General features: G+C 42.3%; 1 protein-coding gene across 1 annotated transcript in view; it reads left to right on the top strand.

Moving 5' to 3' along the window:
- The first annotated feature begins 644 nt into the window (after positions 1–644).
- KIAA1257 (KIAA1257 ortholog) overlaps positions 645–18,350 on the top strand; it is a 63,600-nt gene continuing 45,894 nt past the window's right edge. Inside the window, exons 1-3 of the mRNA XM_015407430.1 lie at positions 645–780; positions 1,590–1,721; positions 4,532–4,643. Of these exons, the coding sequence (XP_015262916.1) occupies positions 645–780; positions 1,590–1,721; positions 4,532–4,643 (380 nt within the window). The remainder of the gene's footprint in view (positions 781–1,589; positions 1,722–4,531; positions 4,644–18,350) is intronic.

The following is an 18,350-nucleotide window of genomic DNA, read 5'->3' as shown; positions in this document are numbered from 1 at the left end:
ATGGAATCATAGTATTGAAATTAATGTTACCAATGACCTTCTAGTGAAGCTGAGAGATCACAAAATAAAGTTAAGATTATGGGATAACAAGGAAAAGATGTGCGCAAGAGCCAGGTTTTGTAAACCAAAGGGATTAGCAGCATCACATTTGGATCAACCCGATGGTGATTGTAAGTTGATATTTAAGAATAAAGTAATCAAATGCTGTATAAACTCTCTATGAAGATTAAAGGCTTGCATTCCCCCCCCCATGTAGTGCTTTAATAATTCATCATCTTGCTAAAATTGCTAATTTAACTTCCATTTTCCAATGATTTTTTTTACTAACTGAAGAATAACTGAGAGGGCATGTGATGCTATTTGTTAAATGCTTAGATAGTAGTATGCTTGGAAGCTTCATCTATGCCAGTCAGAGCTAAAGTATTCCCATCAGAATGTGTCAGAGATTCTTCTGAAATGTCAAGGGAAGGAGATTCCACAGTCTCCACAGGCAGCATTTTATGATGTTGAGAAATTCTTCCAAATGCACAGTATGCCGTAAATGTATCCTGTCCTGCTTTTTAAACCTGTTGGATTTGTACTGCCCTTTTGAATACAAGATGACACATTGCACTGAGCCTTCTAATGAAGTCTTTCTCGTCCCGATGCTTTTACTGCTTCCCAGCTCTTGGCGTAATTATCATGTTGTCACAAGTTGTAATCAGACCAGCCTTTTAGATCGTCAACATTACAGTGGAGTGGACAAAGAAATGTGTAACTCTGTTAAGAATTGGGCTGCCAGTAAGTTGGTTTTGAATGTACTCTGAGAGTGGAATGACATGTTGCAAGTAGTTCCGTGATTCTTTCCCCATAATATATAGCTGCTGTGGCTGCCATAGAGGGAAAGGGTCTTCTTAAATATTTTCCCTTGCCCTGGTTTCTTGCTGAAAACTGCTGCTCCAAAACTGGTTTCATCCCCAGTCCATATTTTATTTATTTATTTGATTTATACTCCGCCCTCCCCGCCAAAGCAGGCTCAGTCCAATTGAAATTCACAGTGGGGAAAAAAATCACTGGATTGACTGCACGTGTGTTTCATTGTGAGCTCAGAGAGCTGTATGTGGGGGAAGGGAAGAGCATAATGTAGACCAAAAACTTAGCTTCCCTATAAGCCATCTAAGATATTATTCTGGAAATTATTTGGTGGTAGGACGCTGAACTGCCGGCTGTGGAAGGTCAGTAGTTCAGCAGTTCGAGACCCAAGTGTGCCGCATGACAGAGTGAGCTCCCGTCTCTAGTTCCAGCTCCTGCCAACCTAGCAGTTCAAAAGCAAGAAATTGCAAGTAGATAAATAGGTACCACTTCAGTGGGAAGGTAACAGCATTCCGTGCGCCTTGGTGTTTAGTCATGCCAGCCACATGACCACAGAAATGTCTTCGGACAGCGCTGCCTCTTCGGCTTTGAAACAGAGATGAGCACCGCAACCCTAGAGTCGGATTCGAGTGGCTTTCGAGCAAGGGAACCTTTACCTTTACCTAGGAAAATACAATTACATGTAAGACAGTGCCGTGAGCCTTAAATGTATTTTCTTGTTATCTTTTTCTTTCAAGGTTGGGTAAAACATATGGTTTTGTTTCAAAGAGAACACCTACAATGCACTCAGCCTAAACCTAGTTACACAAAAGTTAAAACGGCAATAGCATCCAGCGTGAAAGAAAAATCAGCAGTCAGTGCTACCCCAGGTAAGAGCACAAAGGCGCTCATTTACGCGTTCTATTCCTTCCGGATTTCATTTGTGACTCTCAAAATGCTGATGTTGATAGTCAGGTAATCCTTGTTACATAGTGTATAGAGGGGTATAAGGATGAAAGGCAATCTGGCAAAATTATGTCCATCTTGTAGCAGACCTGGACATTTGTGTGAGAGACTCTACTGGCACAAGAGGGTATGATTTTGCTCAGTTCCTCCCCCTCATTATAGTCATTCATAAAGAGGGTAAGTTGAATCTTAGAGGTCTCTTGTATTACTAAATTATGACTGTACAGTTCTGACAAGTACTTTGACAGGTAGACTGAAAGGGCTGTTATCTAAATACTTGAATAGATAGCAAACAGTTTATGTAAGGGGAGAAAATGGCAAACAATATCCAATAAGCAATAAATATGATATATAAGAGCAGTATAAATGGAACATCTATAGTATTAAACATTATCAGTGAAGACAAGGCATTTGGTAGAGCTGAGTGGTTATACATAGAAAAGGTATTGATTTTATAAAAGTTATTGAATTCATCTGCATCGATCCAAAGGTTATGCCGTCTGTTAATGGAAATATAGCAGATGAATTTTCCTTAATCAGAGCAATTAGGGATGCCAGCTTCTAGGTGGGACTTGCGGATGCCCCAGAATTACAGTTCATCACCAGATGACAGAGATCAGTTCCCGTCAAGAAAATGGATGCTTTGGAGGGTGGACTCTATGGCACTGTACCCCACTGAAGTCTCTGTTCTCCCAGGCTCCATGCCCAAATCCCCAGGAGTTTCCCAACCTGGATTCTGGCAACCCTATCCCCCCATCCCCTGTGGGTGGCCAGGGAGGACCTGGCATCCCTAAGAGGAATGTATAAAGGTCCGTATATGGGGGGAGGCTGCAGGGGAAAGGTGAAATCACACACACACCTGTTTTTGCATGATTTCCTGCCCTGTGCAGGAGTTCACACAAGACTGAGGTGTGTGTTGTGCTATGCATGTGCGTTTTCTGCTGATTACCCCTTCCCGACTCTCAAGAGAACAGTTGTCTCTGCTCACAGGGGGAACAGGGGAATGCAGAAAGAAGGGGGTGATGGCAGAGACGGCAGAGACTACTGCTCATGCTAGTCTGGACTCAGTCTGATGTTTGTTGGTTACTAGTGAAACCTTTCGGCATAGAGAAAGAAAGAAAATGAAATCTCTTGGCGAGATATGGTATGTGCTAAAAGGTCACATTATGCCTACAGCAATGTTTCCAAAGAGTAAAAACTGTCCTTTTCTCTGTCTGCATCTTCAGTCTTCCCATTTCTTGACATTATTATTATTATTGATTCCACACCTAGGTGAACAATGTGTATAAACTCATTCAGGCTGTAGAAATCTAAGGGCTTATATCTTTCCATCACTGCTGTTGGCAACCATTTCATTCATAGGCTGCAATACTTCAACCGAGGCTTCTCTCAGAACTTTCATTTCCCAGCTTCTGAAAATGAAAGGCTGTTCCTAAGGACATTTCCTTACAGCTAAGTCCTCCTTTTTTGGCACAGACTCAGTGGAGATTAGTTTTCTGCTGTTTGGGGGAATCCCTGAACTGCTCAGGCATTCGTCCAGATCACAAGATGTGATAGTCCCGCTGTACACTGCATTAGTCAGGCCTCACCTGGAGTATTGTGTGCAGTTCTGGAGGCCTCTCTTCAAAAAGGATGTGGACAGAATGGAGCAGGTGCAAAGGAGAGCGAAGAGGATGATTGGGGGCCTGGAGACCAAGTCCTATGAGGAAAGGCTGAGGGACTTGGGAATGTTCAGTCTGGAGTAGAGGAGGTTGAGGGGGGACATGATTGCTCTCTTGAAATATTTGAAGGGCTGTCACTTAGAGGAGGGCAGGGAGCTGTTCCTGTTTTCAGTAGAGGATAGGACTCGCACTAGTGCATTTAAATTAAGGGTGGGAAGGTACCAGCTGGATTTTAGGAAAACCTTTTTACAGTAAGAGTTGTGCAACAGTGGAATCAGCTGCCTAGGGAGGTGGTGAGCTCTCCCTCAAAGGCAGTCTTTAAGCACTGTCTGGACAAACACTTGTCAGGGATGCTCTAGGCTGATCCTGCATTGGGCAGGGGGTTGGACTAGATGGCCTGTATGGCCCCTTCCAACTCTGTGATTCTGTGATTCATGCAGGTTTGGAAGCCATGCCCCTTTAAGAGAACAGTGCCGCTGCAGCAGATGACCAGTGGTGTCTGGGCATAGCTGGAAGGAACGTGGATGCAGGACCTGGCTATGAGAACAGTCAGTGCAGAACCTGCCCTCTTGAGGGAGGAGGAGCTCTTGCGAGAGGTTAGGGCTAACTGTCCTGGGAGGTATGTGTAGCTTGCTATACTGCCTTTAAAAGGAGCCAGGGAACAGGCTGAGGAAGAGTATGCTGGTCCCTCTCCACTGGCAGCGAAGCTGGGAATAGGAGGAGGAATGAGATGCCAGCTATTCCTTCCCCAGTTCAGTCTGAGGCCTTGCAGGCCCCTCCTGCAATGAAGCAAGAGGGACGTAGACAGACACTCATTGGTCCCACATCTGCTTTGTTTGTTTGTTTACTTGTGCTGGAAAATTTTTTGAAATAAGTATAGCAACTGTGATTCAAAATAATTTTCTCAGATTCTTTCCTGCATATTTAGATTCTGTTTAAATCTAGCCAGACAGTAACTAAAACAAATGTCACTGCAATGTTTCCATCTTTCTAGTTGCTGGTAGCTTTATTTTGTTGCTGTTTGTAATGACAGAGAAATATAAGTATCAGGTGTCTGTCAGGTCTTATTTCAGGCACAAACAAGAATCAAGATGAAGAAAGTGATGCTGTTGAAGTACCAACATCTGCTGCTAGAGTTACTTCCTCACCACGCGCCTCAAAGTCTGAAGTGTTTAATTCTTTGAGGTAAGCTTCTCCAGTTCCATTGAAATGGTAGCTGTTTGTCCTGGGCCAGGTACAGTTGGAAGCAGCTGTTTCTTCAAGGAAGTGCAGTTATTAAACTTTCTTCAGCCAGATTTGACCTTGACATTTGTTGAAGTTGTTAACTGTTACAAAGGAACCGCAACATCAAAATGGAAGGCCATTAGTAAGCATGGCTGACACATTTCGAGGGAAATCTAATTTGTCTCACTCGTACAATTACAGCCAAGTATTGGCAGACGTCACTTTTGTACTTATGACATTTGTTCACAACTTCCTTCTTTGAGCACATTAAGCCGTTGGACTTAGTTGCTCTCTGACTAAATTGGCCTGAAAGTACAAGTTGGGGGGTGGGGGAACGAGATGTTTTGAATCAGCCAGTGTGTTAGAGAATGGAATTATTGGCCTTTTAGTAGCATTGAGTATAGAAGGAAAAAAGTAAAATAACATACTAGTTGTGTGTGCCTGGATGATCTTTCCAGAAGGAGGACGAAGGGGGAAAGAGGGCTGGCTTTGCATTTGGTTATTTTTCAATGTCAGGTGTGGCTTTTGTTATAAGATTAGAGTGGATGTGTGTTTGACATCAGGAATTAAAAAGCACGTCGGTGGTAGAATACACAAAGCTCAGTCTGTCTTTGACTGACCAATATACCCTCTGGCTTTGAGTTAGCCAATGTGGAGTAATAGTTAAACGTGTTGAACTAGGATCTAGGAGACTTGACTTCAGATTCCCACTCTGCTGTGGAAGCTCACTGGATGACCTTGAGCCAGAGTCACTTAACTTACAGGGTTGTTGTGAGGCTAAAATGAGAAAGTGGAAGCCATGTATGCCACGCGGAGCTTACTGGAGAACGGATGGGATACAAATGTGCTAGTCAGATAGATCACTGGGTCGTGAGGCATACTTTGCAGACAGTTCTATATCTGGTAGTGGATAAACCTTGCCCTCTTCTTGGGCACTCAGCTTCCTCTGCCTCTCACCCCTGCTTCTCTCATGGGTGTGGAAGCCAGGGAATGACCAAGCCTCCCAGTCTCCGTTAGCCAGCCTTTCTTCTCTGCTATGAAAGACTAAGAGGGCTGCTCCTGGGTCCTTCCTCCCTGTCTGTAAGCCAAAGAGAGAGAAAAAGGAAGTCAGAACAGGCTGGACCTTCTTCCCTGTCTAAACGGTCTGAGACTTTCTCCTCCAGGAAGGAGACAGAGAAAGGCAGAGGCCACAGCCATCGCTTTTTAATTATTGCTGCTGCTAAATTACAGAGCCCTTTAACATTTGTTACTTTCTCCCTTTGAAGGTAAATTATACAGTATTTTTCAACCAACCTTTAATTTTTTTTTTAATGAACTAAGGAGATTGAACACCTTAAAATGTTCTTCATTTCAGGCATGTTTCCGAGCCTTAAATTATTGTTCTGTAATCATGGCTGTATATTCGTAGAGCCACTCACCACTGGGATATTGTAAATACAGCATGATAATAGATTCCCAAGTCTTTAGGAGTCTGTGCAAAAAGAGCATATGGCTGACTGTATTTCAAAGAATGCTTTGTGGGAGTGGAGAAACATCCTGAATGTCAAAATGATTTTTTTAGCTGTACAGACCTGCCACTTGGTCTAGATATGTTGGCTGCAATCCAGAGGAGCTCTTAACGTGCATACAAGAAGTTATGTGTACACACACCTGGAACCTTTATAAAGATGTATTTATTTATTCCTCATCTGCCCCCCCCCACTTATTAAGCTTAGAGAAGTTTAAAAATAAGTTTGAAAGCTTGGCTGGGAAGATGTTTCTCAACAGGAAAGTAATAAGAGAAGTTTCACTGTGTGTAGTAGACCATGGCTTGCATGCATCAGATGGAAGCAAGTCCCTAGTGTGCTTTCAAATAATGGGCTGGATCCCATGGGACATTTCAGCTCGTGCAAGAGTGCTTGCACGAGCAGAAACAAGTCATCATAAGTAGCCCTTGCACTAAATCAACTTTTCTGTATCCCATCCTACATTTCTACTTGTGCAAGACACAAATGCACTATTTCAGCACCCCAGCTTCTGATAATGACATTCTCCAATCAAATCATATTGCACTTCCAAAATGGACTGCAATGAATCTTGCCATAGCGCTTACACAGTGTTTCATGCAAACAGAACAGCATTTCAGAATCCAACTCATTGTGTGAAACACTGAGGTGTCAGTGATGTATTAGATTGCTTTCTATCATTGGGCATTGTAAATGTTTGCTACATGGCACTAAACTTGCTTTGGTGTAATTTTTGAGAGATTGCTTAATTTTTCTCTTGCTATTCTGCGGCTTTTGATTTTCTGTCTTTCCCCATTTTAACTGTTTTTAGTTCCTGATTTATAGACTAAATATACAATTCTTGCACATGTATCTTGAAATCCTTGCCTGTGTAACAATTTTCTGGTGTTTGTTACTCCCCACTAGGGAAACAACCCACATGATCATAAAACACAGATTTTTAGAGCTCTATAATTACTCTTGATGGACATTTTAGTGTATAACATTCCTCAGACTGATATTATAAAACAGATAATAAATAAAATAAAATAAATAAATAAAATGATTTGGGGGGGGTTCCTTGCCCAAAGTGACACATCAAGCTTGGCAGCCACAGCAAAGTCAACATCTGAAAGCATGCCGTTTGAACTGGACATTGCAGGAATGTTGCCATGTAATTTCAAATAGATTTACTGACAGAAATATTAGGAACAGAGGGCCAGAAACTAAATTTGAATTAAATTTAATATGTGTTCTTAGGCTTGTTGTATAATTCTGTAATTAGTTAGAGAAATTAGTGAAAGATGGCAGATGTTTGGTATTGGCATCAATACTTAGTGTGTGATGATCCACGTGGTCAGATACCTCTGAAAGGTAGGTTATTCCAAGACTCATTCTTCCTGGCAAGTTACAGCAAGCCTGTTAAGAAGTGACACCTCCCATTTTCCAGATGAGGGATTTGAGCTTGGAGAAGAACATCCTGCAGTGAACAAGCCAAAATGTCCACAGTGTGTACCACAGACAGTGTTTTGTGCATCAGAATTCATGATGCATTAGGCTTGCACTGATTTACATCGGGGACAGTGAAGAAATCCCGGCCATTGGGCTTCTGGAGATTGGATGTTTATGTGGTTCACAGGAGCCTGCATGTTGGGCAAATGAGTATTGGTTTGTTTTGCTATGTTGAGCCAAATCAGCATAGATTCCGCATTAAGGAGCAAATCTGAATTTACTGGCACCATTTCGTTTCCTCCAATAGCTGAAATTTTACGCAGCTGTGTTCCATTTGCAGTATGTCATTGCTTCTGTGGCTTGACAGGGGATCATCGTTTCTCCTTATCCAGACAGACCAACGGCTCTTGGTTATTGATGTTCTTACGTGTGTGAATTTATTCCCCAGCACCTGTTTTGGGAATCATCATCCTGGAATGAAGGAATATTAGTAAGACATGATGCAGTGCTTGGTAATTTCAAAGGTAGAAAAGTCCAGAAAATGTGTGAATAGGGTGGTATGGGCCATTGTTGTTTTTTTGTTAACAACCATCTACAGTAAAAATGGATTCAAAGCGATCCAAATCTTATCTGAGGTTCTTTGTGTGTGTGTGTGTGTGTGTGTGTGTACGTGAACACACACATGCATGCTTGGTCCAGTATATGACAATTGAAAAAGTTGTTAGTGCAGTTCAACTTAGACTGATCATCTTTATACATATCTGTTGTTGCATTCTGAATAGTGGCATGTTTTATACACGTGGAGAGGGATAGCAGGCGTGGGGTAAGGGCGGCAGGCATGAAGGGATGCCAAGGAAAACATGGAATCATTACTAATTGGAAGCAGCATTTCACTAGAATGTTAAGAGACTCTTAATCATTTACTTTTTTTTTTTGAGCCCCCAGAGGGAATTTTTTAATTATTTTTTACCACTACAAAAACTACAGCAGAAGAAAAGGGAGAGGAAACTACAAATATGGGATAAAGTAAAGAACCCACTACTAAGTAAAAGCCCAAGAGAGGAGATCCTCCAACTAGCTTAGCTACATCAAGTCTTCCCATCATTGATCCCTTTATAAACTGAGTCAAACATTTATAACACTTTTCCTTTAAAGCCTAAATTTAACTGTCTAGAAACAGTACCCCCAATCATCCCATAAAAAAGTCTCAAAGGCACAATTGAGAGTCCTTCAGCCTTTACTTCTCCTTTCCCCTTCTCTTCCGCAACTTACAAGGACTTTTTGGGGCTGCTGCCCCTTGCTCAGACAGAGAGTCCTTTCCGGAAGAGCCAGAGTCTAGCTCGCCAATGGACTTGCTGTCCTCTTCTTTTTTCCCGTCCTCTGGCCTTCCCAGCTGAACCCTTAGAAATTCTTGAGCTTTCTGAACAGAGTCAATCTTTTCCTTTTTATCTTTAATCTTGAAAATGACGCCTTCTGAAATAGCCATTTATATCCAATTGAGTTTGTCTGAAGAAAAAGCACAAGTTCTTTGTATTTCTTTCTCCGTTGTCTTACTTCAAATGGAATATCCTTTAGCATTCTGATAGTATTTTCCCCCACTTTCAGGGATGTTTCAGCAACCGCTTTTGATTGGTTTTAACATATGCAAATTTGATGAAATGTTGAGTCAATGATTTAAGAGTCTCTTAACATTATGGTGAAAGGCTTCTTCCATTCAGCAGTGATTCCATGTTTTCCTTGGCATCCTGTCATGTCTACCACCCCCCTTGCTTGCTGCTGCAGTTCTTTTGCCAGTTTTTAAAAAACCAGTAGTAGCTATATCACTACAGTCTTACAATGCTATAGAGTTATAGCAGCTTCCAGTTTAAAAATAGCACCGCTACTGCTGGTGGTGGGGAAATAGTGGGATCATGTGGATGCAGAGGGAAAATAGCACCAATGCGGGTGGGAAGGATTAGAAATCCACACCTTCCCATCCAAACACCTTTTGACTACAGTATTTCTGGAAAGATCAGAGCAAAGCATAATTGGAAAACATGAGAGCAAACCAGGATAAACCAAAGAAGGAGATGGGAAGAGAATGAGTGGAGAACGACATCATGTGGATGTGGTTTGAGAGCCAGGGTAGAACAAAATGCCCATGTGGAAGCAACCAAAGTCAGGACTTTAAACAGGATTTTGGTCTCTTAAGACTATCATGTAACGTATAGTTCCCACCATATATGGGGCTGGATCCAAAGTTCCCCTCACAGAAGGAGTTTTTAGAACTAGATCTTCCTTGCCTTGACCCAGCAGTCATTTATGTCTCCCAAATACTGTTGCTGGGCTTCAGAGGACCCTTGTGAACAAAATATTCTGTGGCCTGGGGGGCTGCAGCAAGCACAGGGACCCAGCAGAAATTGTTCTCCATCTCTTTTGAGTGAGTTCAAGCCTGTGTAGGGCAAGGTTGATTTTGCCCCATTTCCCCTTCTTCCTGCATCCTTCTGTATCACATAACATTTTATCCAGGAGGTTCCCTGACCCTCGACAGTCAAATTTTAGGGACAGGGAAGTTGTTGCTGGCTCTGCTTGTTGGAGCAGGGAGACAGACAAGACAGGAGTTGTGTGTTTTGCATTACCAGATTTTTAAGAAGGTGTGTCCTTTGTAGCATCTGCAGGGAATTTTTGTGGGCTAGTAATCTACTTTTCTTAGTTTTAATAGTTAATGTTTTAAAAGTGATGTCTTCAGTTAATCTAGGGAAAACAGTTTCTTGAAAAACATGGCATGCTAGAGATCAGAAGCATATCACCTTTAAATGTCTGTCCTGCTCCTCCACACATTATTTTGTTTGATGTATCACATCTGGAGAAGACCAGAATTTGCCAGAAAGGGAACTTCCTTTTTGTTTCATTTATTTCCTAGTACACAGCTATAGTGTACGTGGAGTTTGTGGGGGAACAGGAGGTGGACGATGGAAAAGAATGGTCACAGCCCATACTACTTCATTTATCTTTCCTGTTCTGTTGGCTCCAGGATGAATCTCAGTAGGGTCATAAACTCCCACAGATGGTCCTGCATCCTGTGTGCTCTTCTGGCTGCAACGGGCAAATGGGGTTTTGTTTCCAAGAAATCTAACAATAAAATTCTGAATTACACACTGTTGTCTCCTTGCTTTAATCTCAGCTCCTGGAGATTTTTGGTCTAATCACTCGATTCAGGCTTGCTGCAGGAATAATTCATTCTTTGTCATTCATGCAAATAAAAACACCATCCTCATTTCAGCTTTGAATGTTAATGATTTTTATTTCCTCCCTGTGTAATACCGACCCAAGGAAAGAACCCCCCCCTCCACTGGGTGCTGGTAGGGATGTCCCCACCCCTGATGAATTGTGGCCTTAGATAGGGATAATGGATAACTGTATAGCCGCTCAGAGACCCCTTCGGGGATTAGAGCGGGATAGTAAGACGAAAGTAATAATAATAATAATAATAATAATAATAAAAATAATAGTTTATGTCTACAGTTTCATATCACTTTTATATTTAGGATCCTATTGTACCAGGACCTACTCTGACCACACTTGTTTTAACATTCTTCATTGAATTGCTCCAAGTTAGAAGTCACCCAGACTACCATGATGGTTAGAGTTGTGATAGTTAGAGGTTAAAATTAACTATCTTAAACCAAATGGGAATAAATGGCATTTTCACAATTACATATGGGAATAAATTATATTTTCACTATAATGCCTTTTAATTGAGCTCCAATGGGTGGATTTGTTTGGTCATAGGCATCTCTCCAATTGGTTACCTACTTATGTAAAGTATGACCCTGCAGTTTGAGTGAATTATAAGTAAGCCAGGTAAACTTCATATCCTGAAGGTGTTCGTATGAGAATGTTCTCTCACATGGTTAGAGTCAGCCTGAATTGGGCATCTGCAGATCTCAAAAGTGGATAAAACTCTCAGGTTCCTGATGCTTGAGTGATACATATATAATGGGTTGTAGTTTTACTGAATCAGGTTCAAATAGTTTATTTCTTGATTTGGGGATGTTCCCAGTGGAAGATTGCTGTTTGTAAGCCAGTGAAAATGGATGGCATTGCCTTTTTAGAGATGTAAAAAGATTTGAAATTTGCAGAAGGATTGTCAATAGAATACCAGATCTCTTAATCCGTGACCTGTGTTCTTCATAATAATGTTGTTCACAGAGGTATCATAAGGTCTCGTGTGAGTTTCTTTACCCAAGGATGTGTTAAGATAAGAGGTGTGAAAAGTATCTTCTGTGATAGTTGACAGGGCAGGAAAGATTTCAAAGGACTAGGCAATCATGTAAAAACATGACAGTCTTAATCCACCTACAGGCCAATTCACACTTCATTTGAAGTGACAGTTATTAAGTGATAACCTTATTACTTGGATAAACTTGCCAGTCATTACATCTATATTCCTGCAAGGATCTGTCCATGGGGGAAATAGCTATTTCACACTATCATGCTATCGCAGTTGTAATTATCATGTGAGAGATGTGTTAAGGAGAATTTCTACATTGTATGAAATATAACCCTTGAAGCAATTCAGAAAATTTAAACTCTGAACCTCACAGCCTAATTTTACACATGTTTAATTTGAATCAAGGTCTGCTGAATTCATACTTCCAAGTAAATGGGCGTAGTATTGTAGCTCAAGATTGTTAATTACAAATGTCTTTACAACAGGTGTAGCATTAGTATTAGATATGGACTGCCAGTTCTATTGTATTTATTCATTACATACACCATACACCAAATGGTTCTTGGGGGAGTTTATGCTTAAAATCGACTTTGGGGCTGGGGGACTTTTGGTTGGGGACTCTTTCAGGATCGGGGGTAGCATCTGCGGCAGCTGCTATGGGGTATACAGAGGTGGACATTTGGTGGCTGGGGCGGTGGAGGTCACGGAGCTAAAAGTCCTATGTTTGCCTACTCATGATGTTGTAACAATGTTGTGTGTCATTGTTTACGTGCCGTTTCTTTTAGGCTCGCTGGCTGACTAGGGGAGGCGGAGAATTTTGTGGCCACAGTAAGGTCTTCTGGGTGGCCTACTGAGCCAGGAGGAGGCACGTTGGGTTACAGTTGGGGCTCCCCAAATTCAGTACAGTGGACTGCATGAGATGTTGGGGCCTTTGGTGGTCAGACCTCATCCTGCTGCTGTTCAAGGGGAGGAAGGGTCCTCCACCTCATGTGCTGGTGATCCACTTGGGTGGAAATGACCTCAACCTTACAAAAGGAAAGGCCCTAGTGGTGGAAGCCAGGACTGACCTGTACCTCATCAGGAGCAGGTGGCTGAAGTGATGCTTGTTTGGTGCACCATTCTGCCATGCCGGGATTGGCGCAAAGTTGGGGACCCCAGGGGCCTGGACTGGGCTTGGGGGAAAGTGAACAAGGAGCTGCAGAAAGTCACACAAAGGGGATTGGGGTGCTGTGTGCCGCATCTGGGGATACAAGTGGAACTGCTGGACTTCTACAGGGATGGTGGCATGCATGTGATAAAAAGGGGCAATGACATCTTTCTGTAGGATCTGCGGCAAAGGCTGTGGGCTGCCTTGGGTTGCCCGGTGGGTGCAGGGTCCTAAGCAGAGGCTTGTACCTGGTAATTGCAGGTTAATGCAAAAAGAGGCAAGAGTTAAAGTGGATTTGGTGAGCACCAGAGAGTACCTACCCTGTTTGGGGAAAAAGTGTCCCTCAGGATTCACCTGTGGGGGAATGGGGAATGCCTTTGGAGCCATTCTGGTAGGACTTCTCCCTTGCAAGTTATACGGCTCGGGCCTGGGCACTACAGGGGTGAGCCAAGTGGCGTGGCTCGCCCAGCACAAGGCAAGGAGGTAGTCGGAGGGCCGACACCAGAATCCACACTCACGGTTTGCCCTTGTTGCAGAAGTTTGTAAATAATAAAATGGCCCTTAGTTAATCCCAACTCTTGTGTCTGCCTGTTAGTTTCGATTGGGGGGGGGGAATGCCTTTACGATAGGTGTAGCATTAGTATTAGGTATAGCTAAAGTATTCCAATGGTACTTTCCAATTAAAATCAGTAGTACTAAAGTACATAATTTTGATTGGGTCATACACATTGTGAATTGTCGTGAATGGAATCTGCGTGTGTGTCAGCGAGCCTATACATGTTACAGTGGTGGTGGTGCTCCAGGATTGCACACACTGTCTTCATTTTATACATTCAGTAGACCATCTGCATGAAGCCTAGGTATGTACAACCATAAGTACATAAATCCCTCTCATCATGATTGAAATTCTGATTTTACCAGGCTTCTTAATTGTACAGAAACAGCCCTGTGCATGTACAGTTGTGTGCATGTAGTCTTGATTCAGGTACTTGACTGAATTCATGGAGGACAGTGTATGCTACCCTGTCCTTCCCCATGTTCATAATGTATTTATAATAGGGGTTATATCTTCATTTTCCAAAGAAGTATATATTGAGCTGCGGTGGCTCAAGTGGTTAAGACGCTGAACTGCAGGCTGTGGAAGGTCGGTAGTTCAGCAGTTCGAGACCCGGGTGCCGCATGATGGAGTGAGCTCCCATCTCTAGTTCCAGCTCCTGCCAACCTAGCAGTTCGAAAGCAAGAAAATGCAAGTAGATAAATAGGTACCACTTCGGTGGGAAGGTAACAGCGTTCCGTGCGCCTTGGTGTTTAGTCATGCCGGCCACATGACCACGGAAACGTCTTCGGACAGCGCTGGCTCTTCGGCTTTGAAACGGAGATGAGCACCGCAACCCTAGAGTCGGATTCGACTGGCTTTCGAGCAAGGGAACCTTTACCTTTACCTATATATTTACTGCCCCTTGGTAGACTTGAAGTCACTGTAAAAAAATGTTGGCTGTTAGCAGATTTATAGAGGTCCCTATTTCTTGGACCTGGCAACTAGATGTTCATCTTTCTTCAGAAAGTCATTCTTATCATTGTTCAATTTTAGAACCAATTGAACCTGTGCTTTGGATATTTGCACCTCTGCTGTCAGAGAATGAATAGGAATTTAAAACTGAAGGAACAGTTCACTGGATTCCAGTATTGGGTCAGTGCTAGCCATCCTGATAAAGTATTCTTTGTCCATTCATATTGGCTATTCCACACATTGTGTGACATAATTATTAGCTTGACTGACATTGATATAAATCACTTTTACTTGATTAGTTGACATGTCATGTTCTGTAAAATCTCATTGAACTGGTCATTTTTCATCTATATTATACAGCCCTTCTATTTAATGTCATAAATAGACTGTTCAGTGGTGATTAATTACATAATAAATTCTTGCCAATAAATAATATAGCTCCTAGTGCTCTTTTGCTAGAATCTTTAAAATAATCCTTTGCCATGGCTGCCACAAAATATTGTCAAGTAATATAAAGCTAAGCCTTCCTTTGCATGCATGATTTGTCTCTGAGATTATTAGGAACCCAGCATTAAAAAAATACACACCTTATTAATTTTTTCAAAAGATACGCATTTTCTCGAAGGCAAGGAAAGAGTTTTCTAAGTTAAATTAAGTTTTCCAAGTTTTAAACGTAACAGCTTTGAACATAACAGCACGTTTGATTAGAGAAAGTAATCACCATGTCTTGTATGTCTTCACTAATAGTGGTTGGTATCAGATACATCAATGTAACAATGACATACTATTAGTCCTTAATGTTCTGTTTATTTTGATGTTTCCAGTAGTGTAGCATTGAAGGTCATCTTTGGCAACATGATATGTATTCTTATTATTTCAATAAGAAGAGTGGTACGGGATCCCAGGGGCTCTGTATGGAGGCTATAGTGGCTTAGGAGGTGGCTACAAATATAGGGGTGTTTCTCAGAGTTATTCATATAGCAGGAAATCTGAATGTGGAGGCAGACAAGCTGAGCAGGGTATATTGGACCAACTATAAGTGGTCCATCCAGCCCAAGTATCTTGACATGGTGTTGGGAGTATCCTCAGGCAGATCAATTCACTATGGCTGAGTCAAAGAAGGCCTTGAAATTTTGCTCCCTAGTGGACAGTGAACCAGCCTCATTGGGGGATGCATTTCAGATCCCCTTGTTGAGGATGCTATTCTGTGCATTCTCCTCCTTTCTCCTTCTGAGCAGGGTGAAAGGGAAGCTAATGGCGGAGGGATTAGACTGCATTCTCATAGCCTGGGCAGGAAAACCCGTGCATGCCAGCTCTGAAAAAGGGCAGGGTGCCCCATTATACTAGAAAAAAAATGTCCTCCGGCTGGCCTGCACAAGCACACTCCCAATGCGTGTCTGCACAGAAGATGTTGATGAACAACAGTTACAGGTAAGTGCAACCCTGTTTTCTTTTAGTTATGGCTTAGAATTATAGATGAACTGTTAAATATCTTTAGAGCCTTAGTATATTTTTAGAGTCTTAGCATACTTTACCTCTGAAGTTAAGTCAGTTAAAAGCTCATTTAAAAAAAAAACTTTTCTATAGACCTACATGCTGGGGGGGGCGTTCTTCAAAATTTTCATTTTTGTTTAATCAGTTTTACCTAGGGCTGTATAATTTTATTAATTAAAAGCCTTAACCAAAATGCACAAAACTGTCAGATTTGCTGTAATAGCGAAAATTGTTAAATGGTAAACTGGAAGCAGCTTGTGTTTAGTGATACTGTGAAATTTGAAAATTAAGGAAATATGAATTTAGGGATGTGTAATGATACATTCTGGCCCAATCTCATCAGATTTCGGAAGCAAAGCAGGGTCAGTACTTGGACAGGAGGCTGCCAGGGAAGATTCTGCAGAGAAAGGCAATGGCAAATAGGGGTATGCACCCAAAAAAAAAAAATTGGATTTTTTCAGGTTTGGGTCTACCAAACCCAAAAGCTTTCGATATTTGCCAATATTCCTGAATCCCAGTGTTGGTAACCGATACTGGAGTTCGGGAATTATCAGGCTTGCTGAATTTATTCGGCTGAACAGTTCCCATAGGGTGTGGGGGGGAGAGGTTCCGATCCTTGAAGAGAACATGCCGCCTCTGTGGCACGACTCCAGACTGAGAAGTTTAAAGTTTCAATTCCCCCCTCTCTGGAGAGGTGGCACATTCCCTTCATGGGAATTGCCTTCCCTTCAATGATGGGAGCCTTCTGCCCCCCCTCACTACTTCAGAGAAGGAGGTTTAAATGCCTCCTTGATCTTTTTTCCCTTCACTAGCTGGGTGCAGGTCAGCTGGAAAAGTGAAAAAAGGGGGGGGAGGCATTTAAACATTCCCCCCCTGCCTTCCCCAGCCCACCTGCCAAAGCGGACAGGCTGGGGAAACTTGGAGAGATCGGGGAGGCATGTTTAAATGCCCCCCCATGCCTTCCCCAGCCCGTCCGCTGAAGCAAGTGGGCTGGGGAGGGCCAGAAAGATCGGGGAGGCATTTAAACATCCCTCCCCATGCCTTCTCCAGCTGGGCCCATGGCTGCAGGGAGGAAAGATTGGCGAGGCATGTTTAAATACATCCCTTTTCCTTCCCCAGTCAGTTTGCCCCGGAATTGGATATCTCTATAGATGCCGAATAGATTTGGCTTCTATACAGCAATATCTATTTGGGAAGCTGAATCAGATTAAAGAATATGATTTGGCTTCTGGGAAGCCAGAATAATGCTGTATAGGCATTATTCGTTGTTTTAATTGTCTTGGACGAGCTGAATGCACATCCCTAATGGCAAACCACCTCTTCTTCTCTCTTGCCTTGAAAGCCCCTTGCTGAGGTTCCCATAAATCAGTTATGACTTGATGTCACATGCATACATGTAATATAGATTTCCCATACTCATAATACTTGTCCTTATTTTGAGTCTGTTCCTTCGGTGAAAATTACTGTGTTCACAATTAAAAACTACATGCATCTCAGGTTTATGCACTGCTTTTGTTCTTGCATGGATGCCATACATCAGTAGACAATGTTGGTTTATGCACAGCCATTGATTAACACTTACTTGACCTCAATGAAGGCGTCTCCATTGCTGAAGCTGATTTGAGTTTTTTGTAAATGAAATTATAAATGCTGCTAGAGCTTCTGCTGCCTCTTCCCTGAGGAGAACTGTGCTAGAGCATGAGGCAAGGTTTCATGGTGACTCGTGATAGATCTGAAAGGAAAGAAGTATCACATAGTTATCCAGGCAATGGGCTACTTTCCTCTGTACTCACTTTTGTTCCTAAGGAGCAGTGTTAGAACATACATATGCAAAAAATGTGAGCCAAATTAGAAGTCTTAATAAAAATGAATTTAAAAACTTCACAGGTGCTAACTGGCGATCCAAGTAGATCCAGGGGGGTAGCCATGTTGGTCTGAAGCAGTAAAACAAAGTTTGAGTCCAGTGACACCTTTAAGACCAACAAAGTTTTATTCAAGGTATGAATTTTCATGTGCACACACACTTCCTCAGATACAGCTAAATCTATTTCCGTGTCATTGTATCTGAAGAAGTGTGTGTGCGCACATGAAAGCTCGTACCTTGAGTAAATCTTTGTTGGTCTTAAAGGTGCCACTGGATTCAAACTATGTTCTGGTGATTTGTGTCATTTTATGCTGCTGGGAATTCACTCATCACTATCTGGGACACATAAGAAGGTCAGCGATTGACCCGTACCAGTTCTGACTGTTTTGAATTCCCAGGAACTCCTACCCACTGGAGGTGAAAGGAGAATGACAAGCCATCTCTGCGCAGTTACATCTTCGTATGGTTTTAGGGTAGAATTTGGTTAGCCTGCTTTTGTTTGCA

This window comes from Gekko japonicus, unplaced genomic scaffold, assembly GCF_001447785.1.
Source record: "Gekko japonicus isolate JY-2015 unplaced genomic scaffold, Gekko_japonicus_V1.1 scaffold408, whole genome shotgun sequence".
Classification (NCBI taxonomy): domain Eukaryota; kingdom Metazoa; phylum Chordata; class Lepidosauria; order Squamata; family Gekkonidae; genus Gekko; species Gekko japonicus.
This window is presented reverse-complemented; position numbering and strand designations above follow the sequence as displayed.